Consider the following 20,819-nt stretch of genomic DNA (forward strand, 5'->3'; position numbering starts at 1 on the left):
AACTTTGGGTAGACGACTCTATTATCCATTACCAGTCTTAAAGAACACATTCACCGCGTTAAACTTGTGTTCAATTTTACGAGCGCAAGTTCATTCTAAACTTGTACACGGGTTTGTATTAAGATTTGCTACAAACCTGAACATCGTGCACAGGATTCTTACACAAGTGCGTAAGCTTAAGTTTGAACATATGTTTGCGCACGAGGCACTACTCCAGAGCGTTCAACGATCCGAATGAAACGTGTCTAATTTATAGATGATTGACGATTTAGATGTGTATTTCCTTTCAGCTATGATCATTGAATATATAACTTCGTTTTCTGAAAATTGTGTAACCATTTGTAAGCATTTTTATAGGTTCTATTGACGAAATTCGCTACTTGAAAACAAGAATACATAAATGATAATTTAAAAACTTGTTTTAACCAAGTGTATTCATATTACTCATATCTTTACATATATTGCTGTGTGATACTTCAAAACACCTTTCTTTAATAAAACTAAAAAAGAACAGCATACAAGACCAAAATTTTCACATAATTCGGGTAATTCTGAAAGTCCGGTTTAAAGTTAATTTTGATTACTATTTGTGGTATTTTGGAACCGGATTCTGGTTACCGATATAGCCGAAGTCGGTTTGGTTTTTTTTGTTTCTTGTATCGTCGTGCTTAATGATGATAATGAACACAGTATACTCAATCCTTTAGGTCTTGTTATAGTTTGTTATAATATGAGTAATATGAGAAAGGCATCAGTACAACGCTAAGTGAATTAAAACAAAATGCTCTGAAATTTTAGTTGAAATAGTTGAAACGCCACTGAATGTATGAAAGGGATGCGGCTAATTCAACACCCACAAATACCCCATCCCAAATCAAATATAATTTAAAATCGAATAACCAATTATTTCAACTAGAAGCTTATGAGAATTGAACATATTTCATTTCATTGAGATGTATGCAAACATGATGATTATTGGTTGTTTTGGTAAGTATCATCGCAACCAATAGAATCGAAAATGTCGGAAAACTTCCAGAATAAAAATTCGCGGTCAGTTAGTTACACAAATGTTTCCACACCGATTTTGGACAACAGAGTAATGATCCATTCAGTAACCATAAACAGAAACTTTTTGAAGCCGTTGTTCGTATTTTTCTTCCAAATAAATTTTTGCTAGTGGATATTTGCATCGTTTTATTACCAAACCAACTGTCCAAACAACAATAGCTGAACGATGCTGAAGGGACACTTATCTCCATACAGTCGATGGCAATCGACCTCCTCATTTCGCATTTCGGCACTGTACTCATCGTCCATTTCCTCTTTCAGTGGCAGTCTGAAACGAACACACAGTAGATGTTATTTTTCTAGAGATAAAGTTTACGTCATTTTGCTCCGGGCTCTGACCTGAAAACGATCCGAGCGATGTCCATCATCATGGACTTTCCTGGTGCCAGCATAAATCCGCGGACCTCACAAATCGACCTCAGAATGCACGCTTTCACCGGTACGTTGAACCTGGAAAGATTTATTAAGTTCTGAAAAGTTTTTCGATTTCGTTTCGATGATCAATTGTACTATGTAAATAACGGAATTGATAATATAATAACGGCTTATCACTATTTTATTTGAAATACTCATTTGTCAATATGATGGATTTTCTATGCCGGTATATAAAAATCATCAATAATTCCATCTTAGTTTCGACGATTATTTCTTTAAACACTATGAGTCACCTTTTGAAATCCCTAATCGTCCATTCGCTGTCAAATCATCACTACAAGCGACCTCAAGGAGTGCTGCGAAAATAACTAGTTGTTTGGATATAGAGCAATTCTAAGCCAAATCTTCCAGAAGTGGCAAAATTGTGGCACGATCCCTTTGGTATGCCATTTGACGCAGCTCGTCGAATGACGCAGTTACGGGGTAAAATGTGAATACTGAACTCGAATTTCTAATAGACTATTCATCAAATTTCAACACGCTTAGGCTAAAATTGAAGGTTGTATACAAATCAAGCCAAATGCATTCAAATAGTCGTATAATTCTTCAATTAGACAGGCATGGTTAGTTGATGACCAAATACGTTGATTTTGGGTATACCAGCAGGGTCGATTTTCACAAACTTGGGCTCAAATAAAAGAATCAACGTCTATTAAAATATATTGCTTTTGACTATTGTTTGGATCTCATTTCCGGTTCCGGACACATGGCTAAGTGAGAAGGGTATTACTATGCGAAAAATGGCGAAGCGGTTTGGAATTCATCATGCCATCATTAATAAGTTTGGGGAACACTATTCTTTGGATGAGCTACCAGGAAGAGGCAGAAAATTCGGTTCTTCCAACCCGAAACTGGTGGTATCTCTAATCATGAAGAACAAATCAATGTCAATACGTGATTTGGCCAAAAAAGCAGGAACGAGTGTCGGAATGAACCATGGTATCAAGAGGCAAAATCACCTGAAGACCTACAAGAAGCAGAAAATATCAAAACAAAGTGTAGAACAGAAGAAGATAGCAGCAACAAGGGCCCGGAAATTGTATTCGCGTATTTTGCAGTGTCCGGATTCATGCGTTTTGATGGACGATAAGACTTATGTATTGGAGAACTCAAAAACCATTCCAGGTCCACAATACTCTACTCTCGTCGTTGGGGAGGATGTGAGCGATGCGGACAGGTCGATTCAAGTGGAGAAATTCGGTCGAAAGGTACTGGTATGGCAAGCAATATGTTCCTGTGGTTTGAAGTCAACCATTTCTCACACTACCGGAACTATAAATGCAGAAATCTATCGATCTGGGACTTTTGAACGGAGCCTCGGAGACCCATAGTGTTATATACCGTTCGACTTAGTTCGACGAGATCGGAAAATGTCTGTGTGTGTGTGTGTGTGTGTGTGTGTGTGTGTGTGTGCACTTTTCGAAGATGTTTGAACGCGCTTAATTTTCTCAGAGATGACTGAACCGAACTTGGGCTCGTTTGAAAACTACTGTCGGGCCATTGATCAAGTTCAAAAATCAAATGGCTGTGACTTTTGGTTCCAGAGATATGGTATAAGTGACGTAACCGACAAAACACGTTGATTTTTACCGCTCTTATATATAAGGGTGCCAATATTTTAGAAACACCTCTAATTTCGTAAAGCGCTATTGTTCAGAAGTTTAAGCATCTCGAAAAGAGTCCTCCTGCAAAATTTGAGCTAAATCGGACATGGGTAAGGGGTGCTGCCCAGCGGTTAAAGTTTGAAAATTTTCGATCTTGAAAAAGCACCATAGGGGGGAGTACATGAAATTTCCGAAAGAACAGCACGTAGTACATCTTGGACCTCAAAATCTCGGCAACGAAATTTGTGGAATCTACGCGGATACTGGTTTTCATAAATTGAGTCATCAATTATCTCATCCACTTTATACATGGTAGGCAATTTAAAGTGGAAGCATCGGATAACCCAATAACTTTTGATAGAATTGTCAGATCGTTTAGTGATATACCGCGTTGGAAGTGTCATTCCAAGAGAAATTTACCATGGAACAGTACACACTAAAAGAACGCGCTGAAATGGTTCACGAAATGACCGAGAACGAGAATAACTTTTTGCGAAAAATCATCATGCCAGACGAGGCATATTTCACGTTAAATGGATGCGTTAATAAGCAAACTTGTCGGTTCTAGTAACAGTTTGGTGTGGTGTTTGTGCGTATATGGTGATTGGTCCCTATTTGTCCAAGACGATAATGAAACAACGAAAACTTCAAATGGCGATCGTTATCGAGCCATGATAAATGATTTTGTGATGTCAATTGTTCGTGAAAATGAATTGAATGGCTACTGGTTTCAACAGGACGGTGCAACATGCCATACAGCTCGTTTAACAATCCATTTGTTCCAACCAGTGTTCCCCGGACGAGTCGGTGATTTTGACTGGCCCCCGAGATCATCTGATTTGACGTCACCAGACTTTTTTTGTGGGGCTATTTGGAATCCAAAGTATACGCTGGATTAGCCAAGAACCATAGCTCAACTCAAAGAAACATACGACGTTAAATCGCCGCTATATCGACCGATACATTGGCCAAAATGATAGAAAAAGCCGAAAAAAGGCCACATTTTGTACTTAAGGCCAAAGGTGATTTTCTTAAACCAAAATAAATTACTCTAAGGTCTCTTTTTACACGGTTTTTTACACGGATTCCGGAATTAACACGGTTTTTATTTACACGGTTTTCGCAATTAACATGGTTTCTGATGAGAGTTTAAAAGGAACTGTCATTTGTTTTTTGAGAAAAAAAATAAAAAGGGTACAGGTTGTGTGTAAGAAAACGGTTATGAGAGCTAATTTAAAGTTTGAAAGCTAACTAAAATCATTCATTCAACAATTCACGGGATGATTGACTCTCCTTCCATTAAATGATTAATCAGTCTTCATGTCTTGAATCCCTGTCGTAAATTACTTCCGCTCAGTTGTGGTGTATGATGTCAGCATCGTCATTGATATCGTCGAAAATTTCGTAGCGTCGGATTTACTAATCTCTTCAACTCTACATCATATCGAGCAGTACAGTATTTTATACCCATTTGAATGATATAGCTCTAGTAGTATTATGATTTACGCCGATGAAATGAGTTGCTTCATCATGACACATAACAGATCGGCTGAAATGTTCGTATCGTTTCTATGAGAGGGCGCCACTAGAATTAAATCCATACCATTTTCAGTTAGTACCAACCTTCAAAAGATACGTGTATAAATTTGACAGCTGTCTGATTATTAGTTTGTGAGATATTGCATTTTGAGTGAAGCTACTTTTGTTATTTTGAAAAAAAAATGGAAAAAAAGGAATTTCGTGTGTTGATGAAACACTACTTTTTGATGAAAAAAAGTGCCGCCGATACCAAAAAATGGCTTGATGAGTGTTATCCAGACTCTGCACCGGGCGAAACAACAATTCGTAAGTGGTTTGCAAAATTTCGTACTGGTCATATGAGCACCGAAGACGATGAACGCAGTGGACGTCCAAAAGAGGCTGTTACCGATGAAAACGTGAAAAAAATCCACAAAATGATTTTCAATGACCGTAAAGTGCAAAATGGGTGCCGCGTGAGCTCACAATCGATCAAAAACAACAACGAATTGATGATTCTGAGCAGTGTTTGGAGCTGTTATATCGAAATAAAACCGATTTTTTTCGTCAATATATAACAATGGACGAAACATGGCCCCATCACTTCACTCCGGAGTCCAATCGACAGTCAGCTGAGTGGACTGCACGCGATGAACCGAACCCAAAGCGTGGAAAGATTCAACAATCGGCCGGTAAGGTTATGGCGTCTGTATTTTGGGATTCGCATGGTATAATTTTCATCGACTACCTTGAAAAGGGAAAAACCATCAACAGTGACTATTATATAGCGTTATTAGAGCGTTTGAAGGACGAAATTTCAAAAAACGGCCTCATTTGAAGGAGAAAAAAAAATTTGTTTCATCAAGACAATGCACCGTGTCACAAGTCTATGAAAACCATGCTGAAATTGAACGAATTGGGCTTCAAATGGCTCCCTCATCCACCGTATTCTCCAGATTTGGCCCCCAGTGACTTTTTCCTGTTCTCAGACCTCAAGAGAATGCTCGCTAGTAAATTTAGAAGCAATGAAACTGAGGCCTATTTTGAGGCAAAGGACAAATCGTACTACAAAAATGGTATCGAAAAGTTGGAAGATCGCTATAATCGCTGTATCGCCTCTGATGGCAATTATGTTGAATAATAAAAACGAATTTTGGCAAAAAAATGTGTGTTTCTATTAAACGATACGAACTTTTCAGCCGAACTGTTACATGTACTTCTTGCTCTTCAGAGATGGTTATAAGAATATTTCCATGGGGGGAGTGAGCGTGGGAAGTGTCCTTAACAAAGGTGGTCATTAAAAATACTATCTAATTTGACGAGAATCGGTACTTTTTGAAGACACTTTTTGCACAACTTAGATAAGATTATAAGGATATTCTGTGGGGAGAGGGTGTAGTAAGTGCCTCTAAAAAAGGAGTGTAATGCTTGTAACGGCACAACTCCGGAAATTCTGAACGGATTGCTATCAAATTTGACTCTCCAGAGATTATCATTAGGACATTTTCAGGGGGGAAAATAAAATTTGGTACAGTTATTTCTTGCTCTTCAGAAATAGTCATAAAGGTATTTTTATACGGGAGGAAGCGTAGCTAGAACCATTAACAGGAGGGGCCATGAAAAAAAATCATAAAATTTGACAAGGGTGAACCCGGTTTGTCGAGAAGCCCATTGGGCCATTTGAAGCCCAATTCGTTCAATATCGCGAAAATTATGATTATAATGAGATCTGAGATGGGTCACTAATCATTCGCAATCTGAACATGAACGGAGTATTGTTCGATCGAGTTTCGAGTTATGTTTCACTACAATAGTATTTCACTAAGCAGGACAACTTCGAGAATTTTTTTCGGCCTTCCCTTTACGAAACATTTCCGAGCAACGCCGAGTAATTCAGCTAGTTTTTGATAAGAGTCGTCGGAATGGTGTATTTATATTCAAACATTCTTTAAATTTCCAGACGATTTTGAACACAATAATAGTTTATTGAACCTGGAAAACCTCTAAATGATTTTTTTTGAATATTTTCCATTACCATCGATGCGGTAACAGTGAGTTGAATACAAGATGGTTCATGCAACATAATGACTTATATTATCTAAAAAAACAGGAAACATTTACATGTTAATATTTCGGAAAGAAATGCTCTTTACGTTTTGTATTTTATCAGTTTAAATCTTCTAGTTATAACATAGTATAGTCATTTATCTTAGAGGGCCCGACTTTTGTGATACGCACTGTATGTATTATTTTGGTGAGTCCGTGTGCTGGAGTTGCAAAAACAAATAGCTCAAGCGGTAATATATAACTATGAGAATAACTATGAAGAACTTAACGTTTCATTCAAAATCTTTAAAAAGTGATGTCAGGTGTGTTTATTTTTTGCGCGAGCTGAAAACCGAATACAAATTATCTGATTCATTTTTGTTTTCATTGCGTATGTAATGCTGTATTTCTACCACTTATATTCTCATGTCTGCAAGTTTTGCGTACATTTCAAACAAATAAATCTCGAACAACTTTTTTGCAAGAATTGAATTTTATATCTTTGTTTTTCTAAAACAGAAGAAAACTGCTCACACTGACCTAAAAATCCATGAGGCTGCCAAAACTATGCGCCGAAAAATATTTATTACAGCAAGGTTCTCAATTCGGCTTATCACTTTTTGCCTTGCGAAGAGCATCATTTCGCTATTTTTTCTTCCACAAGAGATTTATAGCAATTATACGTATATTGTACCCGGTACAATTATGACAGCCGTTTGGAAAGTTTGTGATAAGTTGAACAATTGTTATAGTTACTCTTGTTTCACATGACAATGTAAAAGTTTTTGCAGAACTTCTAGTGAAACATTAACAAGTTGGTGATTTACTGCACAATTGTTTTAGATGTACTTAAAGTTGTTATGCAGTGATTTTTTCGGTAGTATTATGAAACTTGACAGTGATAAGTTTCACAACCAATTTTAATATGATTAAAAATCTTTCTGAATATAAAGGTCTAGCAATTGTTTCAAAGGCTCCCTTCAGATCCAAGAACACAGCAAAAATACTCTCTTTGGCTTCGATTTTCTCCTTCCATTTTGCCAATACCAGGTTCAAAGCGGTTTCACAAGAGTGACCCTTACGATATCCCGATTATTCCGGTATTAGCAAACTGTTAGAGTACAAATAGATAATCAGCTGATCTTCAACAACAAGTTCCAAAATTTTTTCCAGCATATGCAACATGTTAATGGGACGGTACTCCTTGGCTTTATCCGTTCCAGTAACCTTGGGGACAAGAACCACACTTTTGATACGTGCCCCGTGTACAACGAATCGTTTACCAAATCCAGTAGATCGTGTCCGATAACATGAAAGCAATCCTGTATCACTTTTGAGTTTACATTGTCAATACCAGTCGATTTTCCCAAATTGAAACAAATATTTTTCAATTGTTCAAAAGTGATTGGTTGAAATTCATCAAGTCTACAATAGTTATTCATCGACTGTTCTATTTCAACAGGTTCACCTACCAATTCAATGGGTTTCGATGCACTATGTGTAGGCTTGATCAACTGTTTGAGAATTTTCCATAACTCTCTGCTGTTTTGTTGATTTTGATCGATCGTCCTCTGTACGTATTCATATCTAGTCTTCTTCAGGGCCCGTGAATAAATATTTCGTGCTTGTGTATATCTACTCCAGTGACTATCATTGTTAGTTCTACAGAACCTCTTGTACTAAAGAAACTTTTCAATGATTCCAAGAGGTCAGTAAACATTAAATTTCATTTAGTACATTTGCGGTGCTAAGACCAGACCATTGTAAACTTCTCAATTCTTTAAGTTGTCATAATGTGTGTGATTGTACAAGCCATTAAAATATTGACTTAATGCTTCACAGCTATTAAAAAAGTATTAATTTCAAACTAATTATTGGGCGCCTTTGGAAAAATTACTGTGTAATTCACCGGTAAGAACAAAAATTTTTATTATCTCCGCGAATGCAGGAAATGTCCCACATCGTCCATTCTTGAGGAGAGACAGAATCAAAACAGTTAACAGTTATGTCAAATCAATAAAAAAATTTGTCGGTTTAAACACATTTTACCCTATAATTCCGGAATCGGAAGTCGGTTTCGGGAGAAATTCAATAGCAACATATGACTCTAAGACCTTTCATTAGAACCTACAGAGGGGTCTCGTATAACGCGGTTCACCGGGGGCGTGAAAGGCGAATCCGCGATAAACGGGACCCAGAGCATATGGGATTTTGACTCATTGGGGCTGTGAACGATTATCTCGCTTCGGTTGACAGATAGAGTCACACAATCTTCGGCAAACTTGTTGTAGGTACTTAGACTAATAATATAGTGAAGTTTGACAGACAATTAGTTGAGAGCTGCTCCGTCAGAGGCGCTTTGAAAAGAGCATGAAATAATAATAAGTTTTCAATAGAAAAAAAAACAGATTGAACATGAAATATCGCGAATATTTTAGCATCTGGAATTCAAAGAACTTTTCGAGAGTATATTTCGGAATCACTCCATCAGATAGAATTAGTGTACTTGCTATGGTACAAATTTCTATATCAAAATTATTCTCTAGTGAGAAAACTAAAAGATCTAGAGCGATTTTGTCTTCTACAAAATTGTTCGGAATATAGCGGTCTACATTATGAAAATCATATTAGTTAGAAACTCATCCACCCAGTGGCACAATTTTGCCAATGAAAATTGATTCTATCATATCTTTACAATTTATTAAGATAGAATGTTGGTGTTTCCGAGAAGAATGTTCCGGAGCTCAAAACAAATCAAATAGTGCAAACAATATCTGAAAGTTCTCTAATTGATGACGCTAGTGGTTGAAAATTAATGTTGACTCATTCAGATGGTTTCTTTGAGAAGTTGTTCTAGGGTTTCAATACCTCTTAAATGATTGACTAAACGGTTCGTATTGTATCTACAAGGTGGTCTTCTGCAACTAAAAATCAGAATAGTTTACGAGAGTGATGTTATCAATCAGTTTTTCAAGAAGTTGGTGAAGGATTGACAAATTGAAAACTGTTTTACTAGAAGGCGCTAGTGAGCTACTGGAGTATTAGTATGAATATCGACATCTGAAATCTGATGAAACTCGTACATCATATTGAAGTTTTGACTATTTACGTAATTAAATAGATTGTTAAGTACATCAATCATGACATGTATTGCTTATTTTATTTAATCAAATTAATTTTTTTTTGCAACTGATAAGACCCAAAGAAGCAAAAATTTTATAGTCTCGCTCATCGTCAGGCAACAAATATCTTCATCTTTCGTGTCAACGAATTATAATGTATTATGATAGCTCCTATAACTAAGCCTACCACTTAAGAACTAAAAGGGCAGTTTAAAAATAATTGGGAACAATGACTAAATAGATACATTACAAAAACGTTATCAGATAATGCTGATTAAATTTTCAGGAATAGATGAGATTTATTACAACGAGAGTGAATATATAATTTCAGTTTTTTCAACAAGTAGGATAATCAGCTCGAGATTGTAACCAAATCGGCTACGCGAACGGCCTAAGAAACATTTAGGCGAACGGATAAAAAGTGCAAATCGATAGTGCGATAAATTTAGAACGCTCCCGATGGCTGGAAAAATCTCTACAAAGAGTAAACCGGGGAAGTTTATTCTGAATAGCTTCGACGCGTTGGATGTCGAGTTAACAATATGAAGTCCAAACGCCAGCACCATTTTCTAGAATTTCTCTCAGTTCACAATATATAGCTCCTAAATTATCACACATTTAAGATATGCCGTAATATACGTTATATTGAGCACTAGCGCATATGCTATGCGAGTATTCTGATATATACTGTAAACATTACGCTACACAAGCTCCACCTGGTAGAGTGATTAGTTTTCAATACATTTATGTTTTACGCATTAATTTATGTTTTGCACAGAAACTGGTTTAGAACCACTACCTTTCCAAATAATCAAAATCTTTACGCGTAATCCAACTTATACCATGCAATATATTTTTGTTCATGCTTTTTTCAATGCGGTGAGACAGTTGTCAACTAGTTTTAATTAAAATATCACTTTTAGTCTTCACAAACACACAAAAACTCTCCGAAGACAGTACGGTTCTATACTATACTGTTTGTTCGTTTATTTCATTTTATTAACGACTTTAACCATTCATGATCATTCGCCAAATATACTCAATTTATGAGAGTTTTCAAGAAATGTTGATGGATTGGCGATCGCTATAAAATAAAATTGAAAAACCATAAATATCAGTTTTTATGTACTTATCATTATATCTAGCAATACAAATAATCAAAACTTTAATATAAAGTTTGAGTTTCACTGTCTCAAGTTCCTTAGATTTCAGATGTCGATAGCTTATTCTTGCAAATACTGTAGTAGCTTACTAACGCCTTCTAGGAAAACAAACTTTGAATTCCCGCTTTCTTCAAAATACCATAATTTGCGAGTTACGTGAAATTCAAATCGTTTTGTCTGTGTTATGCGAATGATTTATATCATGCATTTTTCAAAGCACCGCTGGCGAAGCAGCTCTCAACAAATTGTCTGTAAAACTAAACTAAATTGTTGGTCTAAGTATCGACAACAAGTTTGCCGAAGATTGTGTGGCTCTATCTGTCGACCGAAGCGAGAAAACCGTTCACAGCCCCAATGAGTCGAAATCCCATATGCTCTGGGTCCCGTTTATCGCGGTTATCCGGCAATAACGAATCCGCCAACAACGAATACCGGCAAAACCGAATCCGCGTTGTACGAGACCCCACTGTATGTTTGTGAAAATCTTAGAAAAATAAGTGAGTCATGGTACTTCCGCGGTAATTACGGATCGAACGATTTCAGTGCAACCTCTGTTACACTGGTGAAGTGCAATTTAAAAACGAAAAACGCTATTAATTTTTCAAAATATTGGTTCGTCGGTGTTAGAGATAATCGAGTTTTTCGCCGATTTTACCCATCAATCCGGAACCAGAAGACGGATCTGCATAAATGTCAACAGCCAAAAGACCTTCCATCAATCAAAAAGACGCGAGGTCAGCCAATGAAATATCTGAGATTTGCATGTTCACCAATGTCATTTGTTAGAATTGGTCCATGTAGTATCATCTCACCTGTCACCTATTTCCTTCTCCAAAGTATTATACAACTCCCGCCGTTCCCGATAATGGTAAAAGTGTTCCCAATCGCGGTGGTGGTTAATGCCGAATCGATCCGGTTCCTCATCCAACTGGTAGTCGAATCCACCACCGAGCGAACGTTTCTTTCGAGGGAAGTACCGTTCAACGTACTCTGCTGGATCCTGATGCCACAAATTGATCGCTTGTGTATGGTCCTGATCCTGATCTAGGTATTTATTCCACGAAAGCTCATCGTAATCGTTGGTATTAGCGTAAGAATTGCGTGACTCTGCATTTGCGGGTGGGTAGAGCTGATCTGATCTCTCTTTTCCGTAGCCGGGAGGAACCCAAGATTCGGGATGTTCTTTCAAATATTGTTGAAGCTCGGTTTCTGTCAGCTCGTGGCCATCGTGATCGTGGTGATGATGATGATGGTGCTCCTCCATCATCGGTATGGGAATTGGTTGGGAAACCATGACAGGTGCCGGAGTTGGTGGTGTTTTTTTCGGAGGACCCGGTTCATTTGGTAATTGTGCGATTTGACCCAATCTCAAAGATGCTATTCTATAACGATAATCTGGCAGTGGGTAGTACATGTCAATTTCAGAAGTGAGGTAATGTCCTCCGGGACCTTTGAAGATAAGCAACTTTGCAGCTGCCATAGTAATCTGTAATGCAAAAAATAAAATCTTATCTTACGTGAAATGGTCATTTTTCGGATAAACCAAACTTACCACAAGTTGGCCGTTGATAGGAAACAAAAGAAAGCGCTTTCTCCTACTCAGTGTTCTATTACTGGATTCGGTAGCATCATCGAAACTACTTCCGGTACTGAAAGTGTCACTTTTCGCTAGCAAAACACTGAAACATTCCATGATAAATATGATCAAAAATAGACCAGCTGCACTTCTCATGATGAGATCGACATCCAGCCGCGCTTCAAGCTACAACCAAACTGAATCGATTGTCACGTATCAGGGAAACGATTTGTTTGATATATCATTTACATTTCTTTCGAGGATCATCTTCCGTCCCAAAATAAAGTCGGTCGTCGTGGTTCACAAAAAGCACACTCGGCACAGTTTCTATTTGAAACCAAATATGGGCCGAATCCACCTATCAGATCAAACGGTCATTCGCAAGAAAGCGGTGTGTGAGGAAATGTTACTGGCAATGAAATCGAACCCAACGAAGAACGAGTTTCTAACCGCAGTTTCGGTTTTAACGTCTATTAGCGAGACGCACGGATGCACGGAATCAGACTCGTTCAAACAATTAGTGCCTGATTTTAGTCAAATTAACTCTACCAGCACGCATTTGTTTCTCGGAAGGTGCTAACCATAGTAGAAAACGAAATCAAATTTCTCATACATTGGAACCAGAATTTACGTGCAAAGTCGGGGGTGCGTAAATCAGATAAAACATCACGTTATTTCTAAATTTTCGCGTAAGTAGTGTATCGAAAATAAGCTATCCACATACATTTGTGTTGTACGCATGTATTTGTGATGGTTTTTCATGCTCAGATCGCAGCATGCTGTGCGTTTGGCAGTCAGCTTTCGTTTGTTTACTTGTTTGTGCGGTTGAAATTCTGCGTTTTCAAAATGTCGCGTATTGAAAAGGAAGTGGAAATTAGAGTTCTGGACACATGGCTAAGTGAGAAGGGTATTACTAAGCGAAAATTAGCGAAGCGGTTTGGAATTCATCATGCCAGTGTTGAAAACATAATAAATAAGTTTGGGGACATTATTCTTAGGATGAGCTGGAGAGACAGAAAACCCGGTTCTTACAACCCGAAACTATACCAAAAGTGGTATCTCTAATCATGAAGAACAAATCAATGTCAATACGTGATTTTGCCAAAACAGCAGGAACGAGTGTCGGAATGGTCCAGCGTATCAAGAGGCGAAATCACTTAAAGACCTACAAGAAACAGAAAATCTCGGAACAAAGTGTAAAACAGAAGAAGCAAGCAGCAACAAGGGCCCGGAAATTGTATTCGCGTATTTTGCAGGGTCCGGATGCATGCGTTTTGATGAACGATGAGACTTATGTAAAAGAGGACTCAAAACCCCTTCCAGGTCCACAATACTTTACTGTCGTCGTTGGGGAGGATGTGAGCGATGCGGACAGATCGATTCAAGGGGAGAAATTCGTTCGAAAGGTACTGGTATGGCAAGCAATATGTTCCTTTGGTTTGAAGTCAACCATGTTTTACACTACCGAAACTATAAATGCAGAAATCTATCGATCTGAGTGTCTCCAGAAGAGATTGCTGCCTTTATATAAGAAGCATAGTACACCTCCACTGTTTTGGCCGAATTTAGCGTCAGCTCACTATGCCAAACCACTCTCAATTGGCTTGCGGAGAAGGATATAAATTTCGTTTAGAAAAATATTAATCCGCCAAATTACCCTCAGCTTTGACCCATCGAACGTTACTGGGCAACCGTGAAGAGGATCTACAAGAAGACTAGTAAGCAGCTTGGAACATGCAGAAGTTCAAAAAAATTTGGGTTCAAGCGTTTAAAAAATACGATGCAACACTTGTCCGGAACTTGATGAAGAGCGTTCGATCAAAAGTTCGATAATTCGTGAAGGAATAACTTAAATTTAATCCGGTTTTCATTATGCTCAAGTTTAACCTCGTACAGTTAAGGGTCAATTTTTAGTTTGAATAAAATATCGGTTTTTATCATAATTTGAAAGAAAAATTTGTTGATAGCTTATTTTCGATACACTCCTTATTGAGTCTTACTTACCTAACAGCTATAGGCCTGGGGTGTCCTTTGCTGTATCAAGAATACGTCTCCACATAACTCGGTCCATGGCTGCTAGTCGCCAGCCACTGGAGGTCATCGTCGAGTTTCTCGCAGAGCTTACCGTAGTGAGCACCTTTCTGCAATATTGATATGTAGCCAGCTGATGATCATAGGGGATAAGAGATTCACATGTAACCCGTGTGTCCTGACCAAAACTCACATAAGAAAGTACAGCCTTCTTTAAGACCATGCCTAAAAAACGTTCCCAATGGGGAAAATTTTCCTACTTTTCTTTATCTTTGGAAAGAATATCTCCGTACTGCAACATGATTATGCACACACACATTTAATATCTATGCCCTATGCATTGAACCGCTAACTCGGGTTAACTACAAGCACCTGGTTTAAATCGAAGTTCATTTGTTCCTTGTTAAACGATACCTTTCTCATAATCATTCATAGAAGAAAATGATGCAAACTCCATTTTAAAAGACCGGACATAACTGAAGTTACTATATTTATTCATCGACTAATGAGTTTTACAAAGTAGAAAAAAAATTGTTACATAATTTAAAGGGATTTGTTTCACTTTTCGTAGCTTCCTATAACAAAAAAACCCTTAAAATTGAAATGTTTACACTAATCAATCTGTAATTCTGGAACCGGAAACTGGATCCCAATACAATTTTATCTATTTGTTATAGAATCATTTTGTTATTTAATTCGATGGAAATCGGTGTAGCCATCCTGGGGTAAATTGAATGCATATTTTTTTCTTTTTTGTACTTATTACCCTGCTATCAGTCGAAGACACCTAATTCAATCTATGCTTTCTTTAGAAAAATGAAAACAATAACAGAAAATTAACTGATGATTTCGGAATAGACTGATATTGCTTTTTCTCAAGATGAAAACGGACTACACCATCGGCTGTGATACAGAATATTATTCCAGGAACAAAAGATCCAATTCCAAAAGCTTTGTTGGCAACGAATTTCACTACACTCAGATGAGCCTCTCAGTAGCCCGTGGCACTGACAACCCATACATGAGTAAGGACCGGGCAAACATTGCTATATTTTGCGAGTCAGGTGCTACTGCTATCTATTTGGGTAACTCTTACGCAATAGCAGTTCCTTGGAAGCGATGAGTACCGCCGAAAGGGATGCTGCCATTTGTTTTTGTGTGACAAACTCACTTGCTATCCACCTGCTGTTCGTGTGTCCTTAGTTTCCCCGAGGGAACGTCACAAAATCTAAATGTTAGTACAGCTTTGAATTCGTTTTTATGCTAGCTGAAAGCGAGAAGTGGCTTCCAGTGAAAAACCAGCAACAGATTATTTCCAGTCACCAAATGTAATGCTTTCCATTTTGGGTGGACACTGGTATGATACCGGTAGGTAAAACCGTTGCTAGGGGTTGGACACAAAATAAGACCCTTTTTGAATATATCACACTAATAACTTCTACATTCCAGTAAAAAGCTTCACTCCGTTTTTTTTTTCACGCTTCGTCGCATAAAAAACATTATAAATTACGAAGGAATTAAAATTCATCTGCATAACATCTTGCTAATATTTTAATATTATTATATTTTATAGAATAACAAAACGAAGCAACCATTGGAATCAAACTTGAATATGTTTTCAATTTTCACATTGTCTGAAAAATAGCCTGTCACCATCACAGTAGACATAACCAACATAGTAGGCTTGTGCGTTCGTACCTTTTGAATAATTTATTTTCATGTCATTTAGTTTGCCTGTACTGAACACAATTGTGTGTATTCGAAAAAATAAGTGTTGCCAAATTCATCAACAACGCGAATGTCTTACTTTGTATGAGAATGAGCGTAACCGGAAAAAATATATCGATGAAAATTTGCTCGTCTCGTAGGGCACTTTTGGCCCTTTTTTCTTTGCTCTAAAAACAATGATAATAAATCGCAAAATTTGTGTTGCCAGCCGAAGTGCCAAACCGGATGGCGGTAAGTGGTTTAAAACACGACCCCCGGATGGCATGCTGTTCCGGTGTACTGCGAAGTAACATTGCCTGTTTTTGTTCCCACGCTATGGGAGATAGGTTTTTTTCTGCTTGGTTAATACATCAGAGCGGTCTCCCATGGTGGCGGACACAGAATCAGCAAGTTTTTTGTTCACTGTAATAAGGTAAATAGTGCTGATGCGTGTATGTGTGGGAAGGAGGGGGGGTGTTTTTGCAAAGCATGAGCTAAAAGTGGCAGCACTGGTGGTTACAGATTGTACCAATGAGCTCTACAAATTGAAACTCTGAAAGGTCACTTCCGTTGTAATTAAGAGACAGGAAATAACGTAAATGCATAATTTTCCTGGAAGGCTTAAACAATTTTAATGTACCGGACGCCTCTGGAATTAAACCATTTGTTTTTGAGGTGAAGTCGTCTTATCATACTATGGGCCGCCTTTTAAAAATTCGTCCTGAGGAAGAATGGGTAGAACTTAATCCTGAATATCTCGAGTAATACTAAACGCAATAACATAATTATTTCTCCGTATCATCAGAAATGTAATCAGCAATTTAGGTAACAATTTTCAACAGTTTGAGATAACCACAAATAATCCAAAAATTCAGTTTTCTCAAACTTTTAGCTGCCGGAAAATCAAACCTTTTGCGTGGTGTAAAGCGTCATTTGGATTGGATTTTGGTAATGAATTCTAAATTTGGAACTTAATTCTGATCCTGGACTCTGGCTCACCTGAACTCTGAGCTTAATTTCGGATTTTGAATAAGGGTTCAAAATTTAATTCCAGAATATAAATTCAAAAATAGGAACTAAGAATATGGCACTGAATTTTATTTCTAAATTCTGGAACTAGCTTTTCGGGATTGGTATCTTGGCTGTGGGAACTGAATTTAATACCTTAATTTAAGTTAGGAATTGGTATCCAGAATCATACTTCAGGAATTCAACTTCAGACGTCTGGAGTTCAGTAAATAAATTTTTGATCTGAGCTCCGAACCAGAGTTTTTATACTGACTTCTGAATCTTGATTTCAATTCTTGTATTCCGTTTCGGAAGTTGCTTCCTGAACTCAGTTCCAGAATTCATTTCCAGATTGAGATCCAGAACTCATAACCTGCATGCTGGTGTTATATCCGAAACCTGAGTTCTAGAGCTACACTCTAAAAAAATGAAAATTACGTATGACGTAAAATCAAGCATTCCGTATTTCTTGGATAACAACTGAAGATTATATCCAAGAACATTTAAATTTAAATTTTGTGCCTTTTTCGCGGTTGAATTCAGTCGAATAAGCTGTAAATGTTTAATATTTGCATGCTTTAGGATGTAAATTTAAGTAAATTGTGACGCTCCTTTTATGTGCATTTATTGAGATACAAATTTACACTTGAGCAATTCCAGAAATGAGTAGACGAAAAAGTGACAAAATCAGAATCGACCTTCTCCGTTTTGGATGAAACTATGCACATGGCTTCAGTATGGCAAACCATAAGTTTTGAACCGATGGAGAGGTCAATCCGACTCACGACTGATTTTAAAAAGGGCGTATGTATTTTTGCATTTCACAAAAATTGCCTTTTTCAAATCGTTGTAACTGGGAAACTGTTAATTGTACAAAAATGGCGTTCAGGAAGAAGTTGTAGGGAATCGATTGGACACTCTAAAAAAATATACACTGAAAAAAAATTTCGATTTTTTTTTCTCAATAATTACAAAATAATCCGAAAAACTTAAATATAAAAAAACATGGTTTTAATTTCTTTTTGATATTTTTTATTTTAAAGCTGTTAATAAAACCTACGGATTGATGGCTATCCAATCCGTGCCTTTTGAAAAATGAAAAAGTTACAGCCAAAACAATTTACAGCTATTCGAAATTTCAAGTTCTCGTTGAAAGATAATAATTTAAACAGTAGAATATTATTCTACAGGTTAAAGTCAATAAATTTGTTCATAATATCCTTTCTTCTAAGAGTAGCAGTTCTTGAGATACTTGGATATTTAATTATAACACCATTTTTTATATTTCCATGAATTATTTATTTGCTTGCTATATCTACAATTATCACATGTACATGAATAATTCTTAATAATATTTAAGGTTTTATTTATGTCTGACGAAACTGCCTCGCAGTACAAAAACAGAAAAAAATCATAGCATGTAAAGATAGGTCATATCTTTAACTTCACAGTTAATTTAGCTGAAGCTAACATCGATACAGATATAAAATTAATATTTATACATGTTACTAGATGTAATATTATGGAACCACCGAAGAAATTACGTGTAAATATCCTTTTTTCTAAGAGTGTATATTTTGGAACTAAATTAAGGTTCGAAATTCAAGTTCAGAATTCAGTCCTATAGTTAAACTCGAAACTTGGATTCTGAAAATAAGTTCAATTCCAGGAATCTGGATCTGAATCCCGTACCTCATTTTCGCAACTGAATTCAGAGTCCCAGGGTCCGAATTCATTTCTTCAATTCAGGTGTAGTTTCCGAATGCCTAAAATTCGTATTCTAGTGTAAAAAAAAGGTGGTAAGGAAATACTCAACAGTAAAAATCGGATAAATTTCACAAACCGGTTCTTTTAGGAACCATTCAAATATTCCCCAACTGAGTATGTAAATCTACAAAAAAAAAAACATTATTTTACTCTCATTTGTTTAAAATTAGCATATACACGTTTGTTGCAATTTTGTTATCACCTGAGCCAACTAAACCGAAAATTTCTGTGCTTTGGATGACCTATAACTGCGCCCTCTGGATGATTGATGGCGGAGGATATGGATTTTTTTCCAGACCAATTACAAATTGGATTTGACTGGAGACTCTTGAAATAGATACTTGAATGATGATGACGGCCGTTGAGAATGGCGCTCCGAATTTACCGCATCTACAGATTGCCTGTCAACCCATTAAATTATTTCCCTGTCTTTTTGGAAAGCGTTGCTTGGACGACACTAACGGTTTTTCCCATACGAGCAACCCATGAATGAAGGAACACGTTAACAAATATACGTCAAAGAATTATCATTGCATTAAACTGATCAGTAGTTACAAATGTTGATTCGATGACATATTCAAAATCATAAACGTTCATTTATCTTTACCTCACCACTTACCCGCAACTCAACCAAGTCGCACGGATACCCGAGGAAAAGCGGTAGCATAGGTTCAATTTTCCGATCCGTCAGAAATACGAATTATGCTGAACACCAATAACAATCCATATTACGTGTACATGACACGACAAATCAATTGGGCGCTCTCTGCCAACATTTTCCAGCGAAAAGGACATTCACCAACGTACGACGACGCATGACGAGGGGCAAACATCGCAGATCATCATCAACCGTCGTGCCAACGGCGCTCAAGGCAGTCTGTTATGCCATGGTTGCCTTCGCCTACTTCGATTAACATGCTCAGCTGTTGCTGCTGTTGGTGACATTTAGTTGTGTAGGACTTCCTCACACAAGTGATCTCTTGATTGGCAAACAATTGCTCACAATCGACGCTGTAATAGGGATACTATGTCAGAAAATAACTTTCGAGAGCGAGAGGTTAAACACCGGGAAATATATGCTTTTGTGAGTAAGCGTTTGCCGGTACCAATGTTGTTTTGCAGAATAAATTTACTATTCATGAGGTGTACCGTGGAACGTGGCAAGCGTGCTTTCTTGCATCATCTTAAGTTTTGCCACTAAACTCACGCTGCCCATCGTTGAGCCCCTCGTGGATCAGTGGTAGAAAATCGTTGAAGGTGGAAGGTAACCAACTCGCTGGTAGATTTCAATTGGCACGGGAAACAGCAGTAGAAGCCTAGTGGCAGTGTGATGGGACAGTTTTCACTTCACTTAATATGGTGTTGTTTTCCGGGATAAGTGGCGCAAGTGTCAGGTCGTATCCGATATAGACTACCAACACCCCCCCTCCCCACTAGTCTGTTTTCTCACGACAGCAGCAGTGAAACGGGCCGGAAACGAGTTGGGCATGGGCGTAAATAGTTTTATCGCTGAAGAAATAATTAATTTGGCAGTGAACTGGCGGTCGGGGACATTTTATGATGAGATTTAATGGAGCATACTGCGGGACTCGCTTTACGGCAAACAATGCCCGCAAGGAATGATTTTACGGAAACACGGAAGCCAAAGTATATTTGCTCGGTATACGCTCGATTGAAAAGTAGCGACCGGGGAGGTATAATTGTTGCTAGCTGGTAAATGAATATTTGAATCGCTAATCCTAGACTGAATGTTCGAGGCTGTATCTCGTCTCGA

The 20,819-nt window shown here is 37.5% G+C and overlaps 2 protein-coding genes across 4 annotated transcripts in view; one reads left to right on the plus strand and one right to left on the minus strand.

The window, feature by feature from the left end:
• LOC131432712 (putative tyramine receptor 2) overlaps positions 1-20,819 on the plus strand; it is a 213,876-nt gene that overhangs the window by 45,622 nt on the left and 147,435 nt on the right. The window lies entirely within an intron of this gene.
• On the minus strand, positions 1,198-12,688 carry LOC131432884 (uncharacterized). Its single transcript, XM_058599451.1, has 4 exons — positions 12,509-12,688; positions 11,769-12,442; positions 1,408-1,518; positions 1,198-1,336 (listed from the first exon to the last, which is right to left on the minus strand). Exons 1-4 carry the CDS (start codon positions 12,686-12,688, stop codon positions 1,198-1,200), a joined length of 1,104 nt encoding a protein of 367 aa, XP_058455434.1.

This window comes from Malaya genurostris, chromosome 2 (assembly GCF_030247185.1).
Source record: "Malaya genurostris strain Urasoe2022 chromosome 2, Malgen_1.1, whole genome shotgun sequence".
Taxonomy (NCBI): Eukaryota; Metazoa; Arthropoda; class Insecta; order Diptera; family Culicidae; genus Malaya; species Malaya genurostris.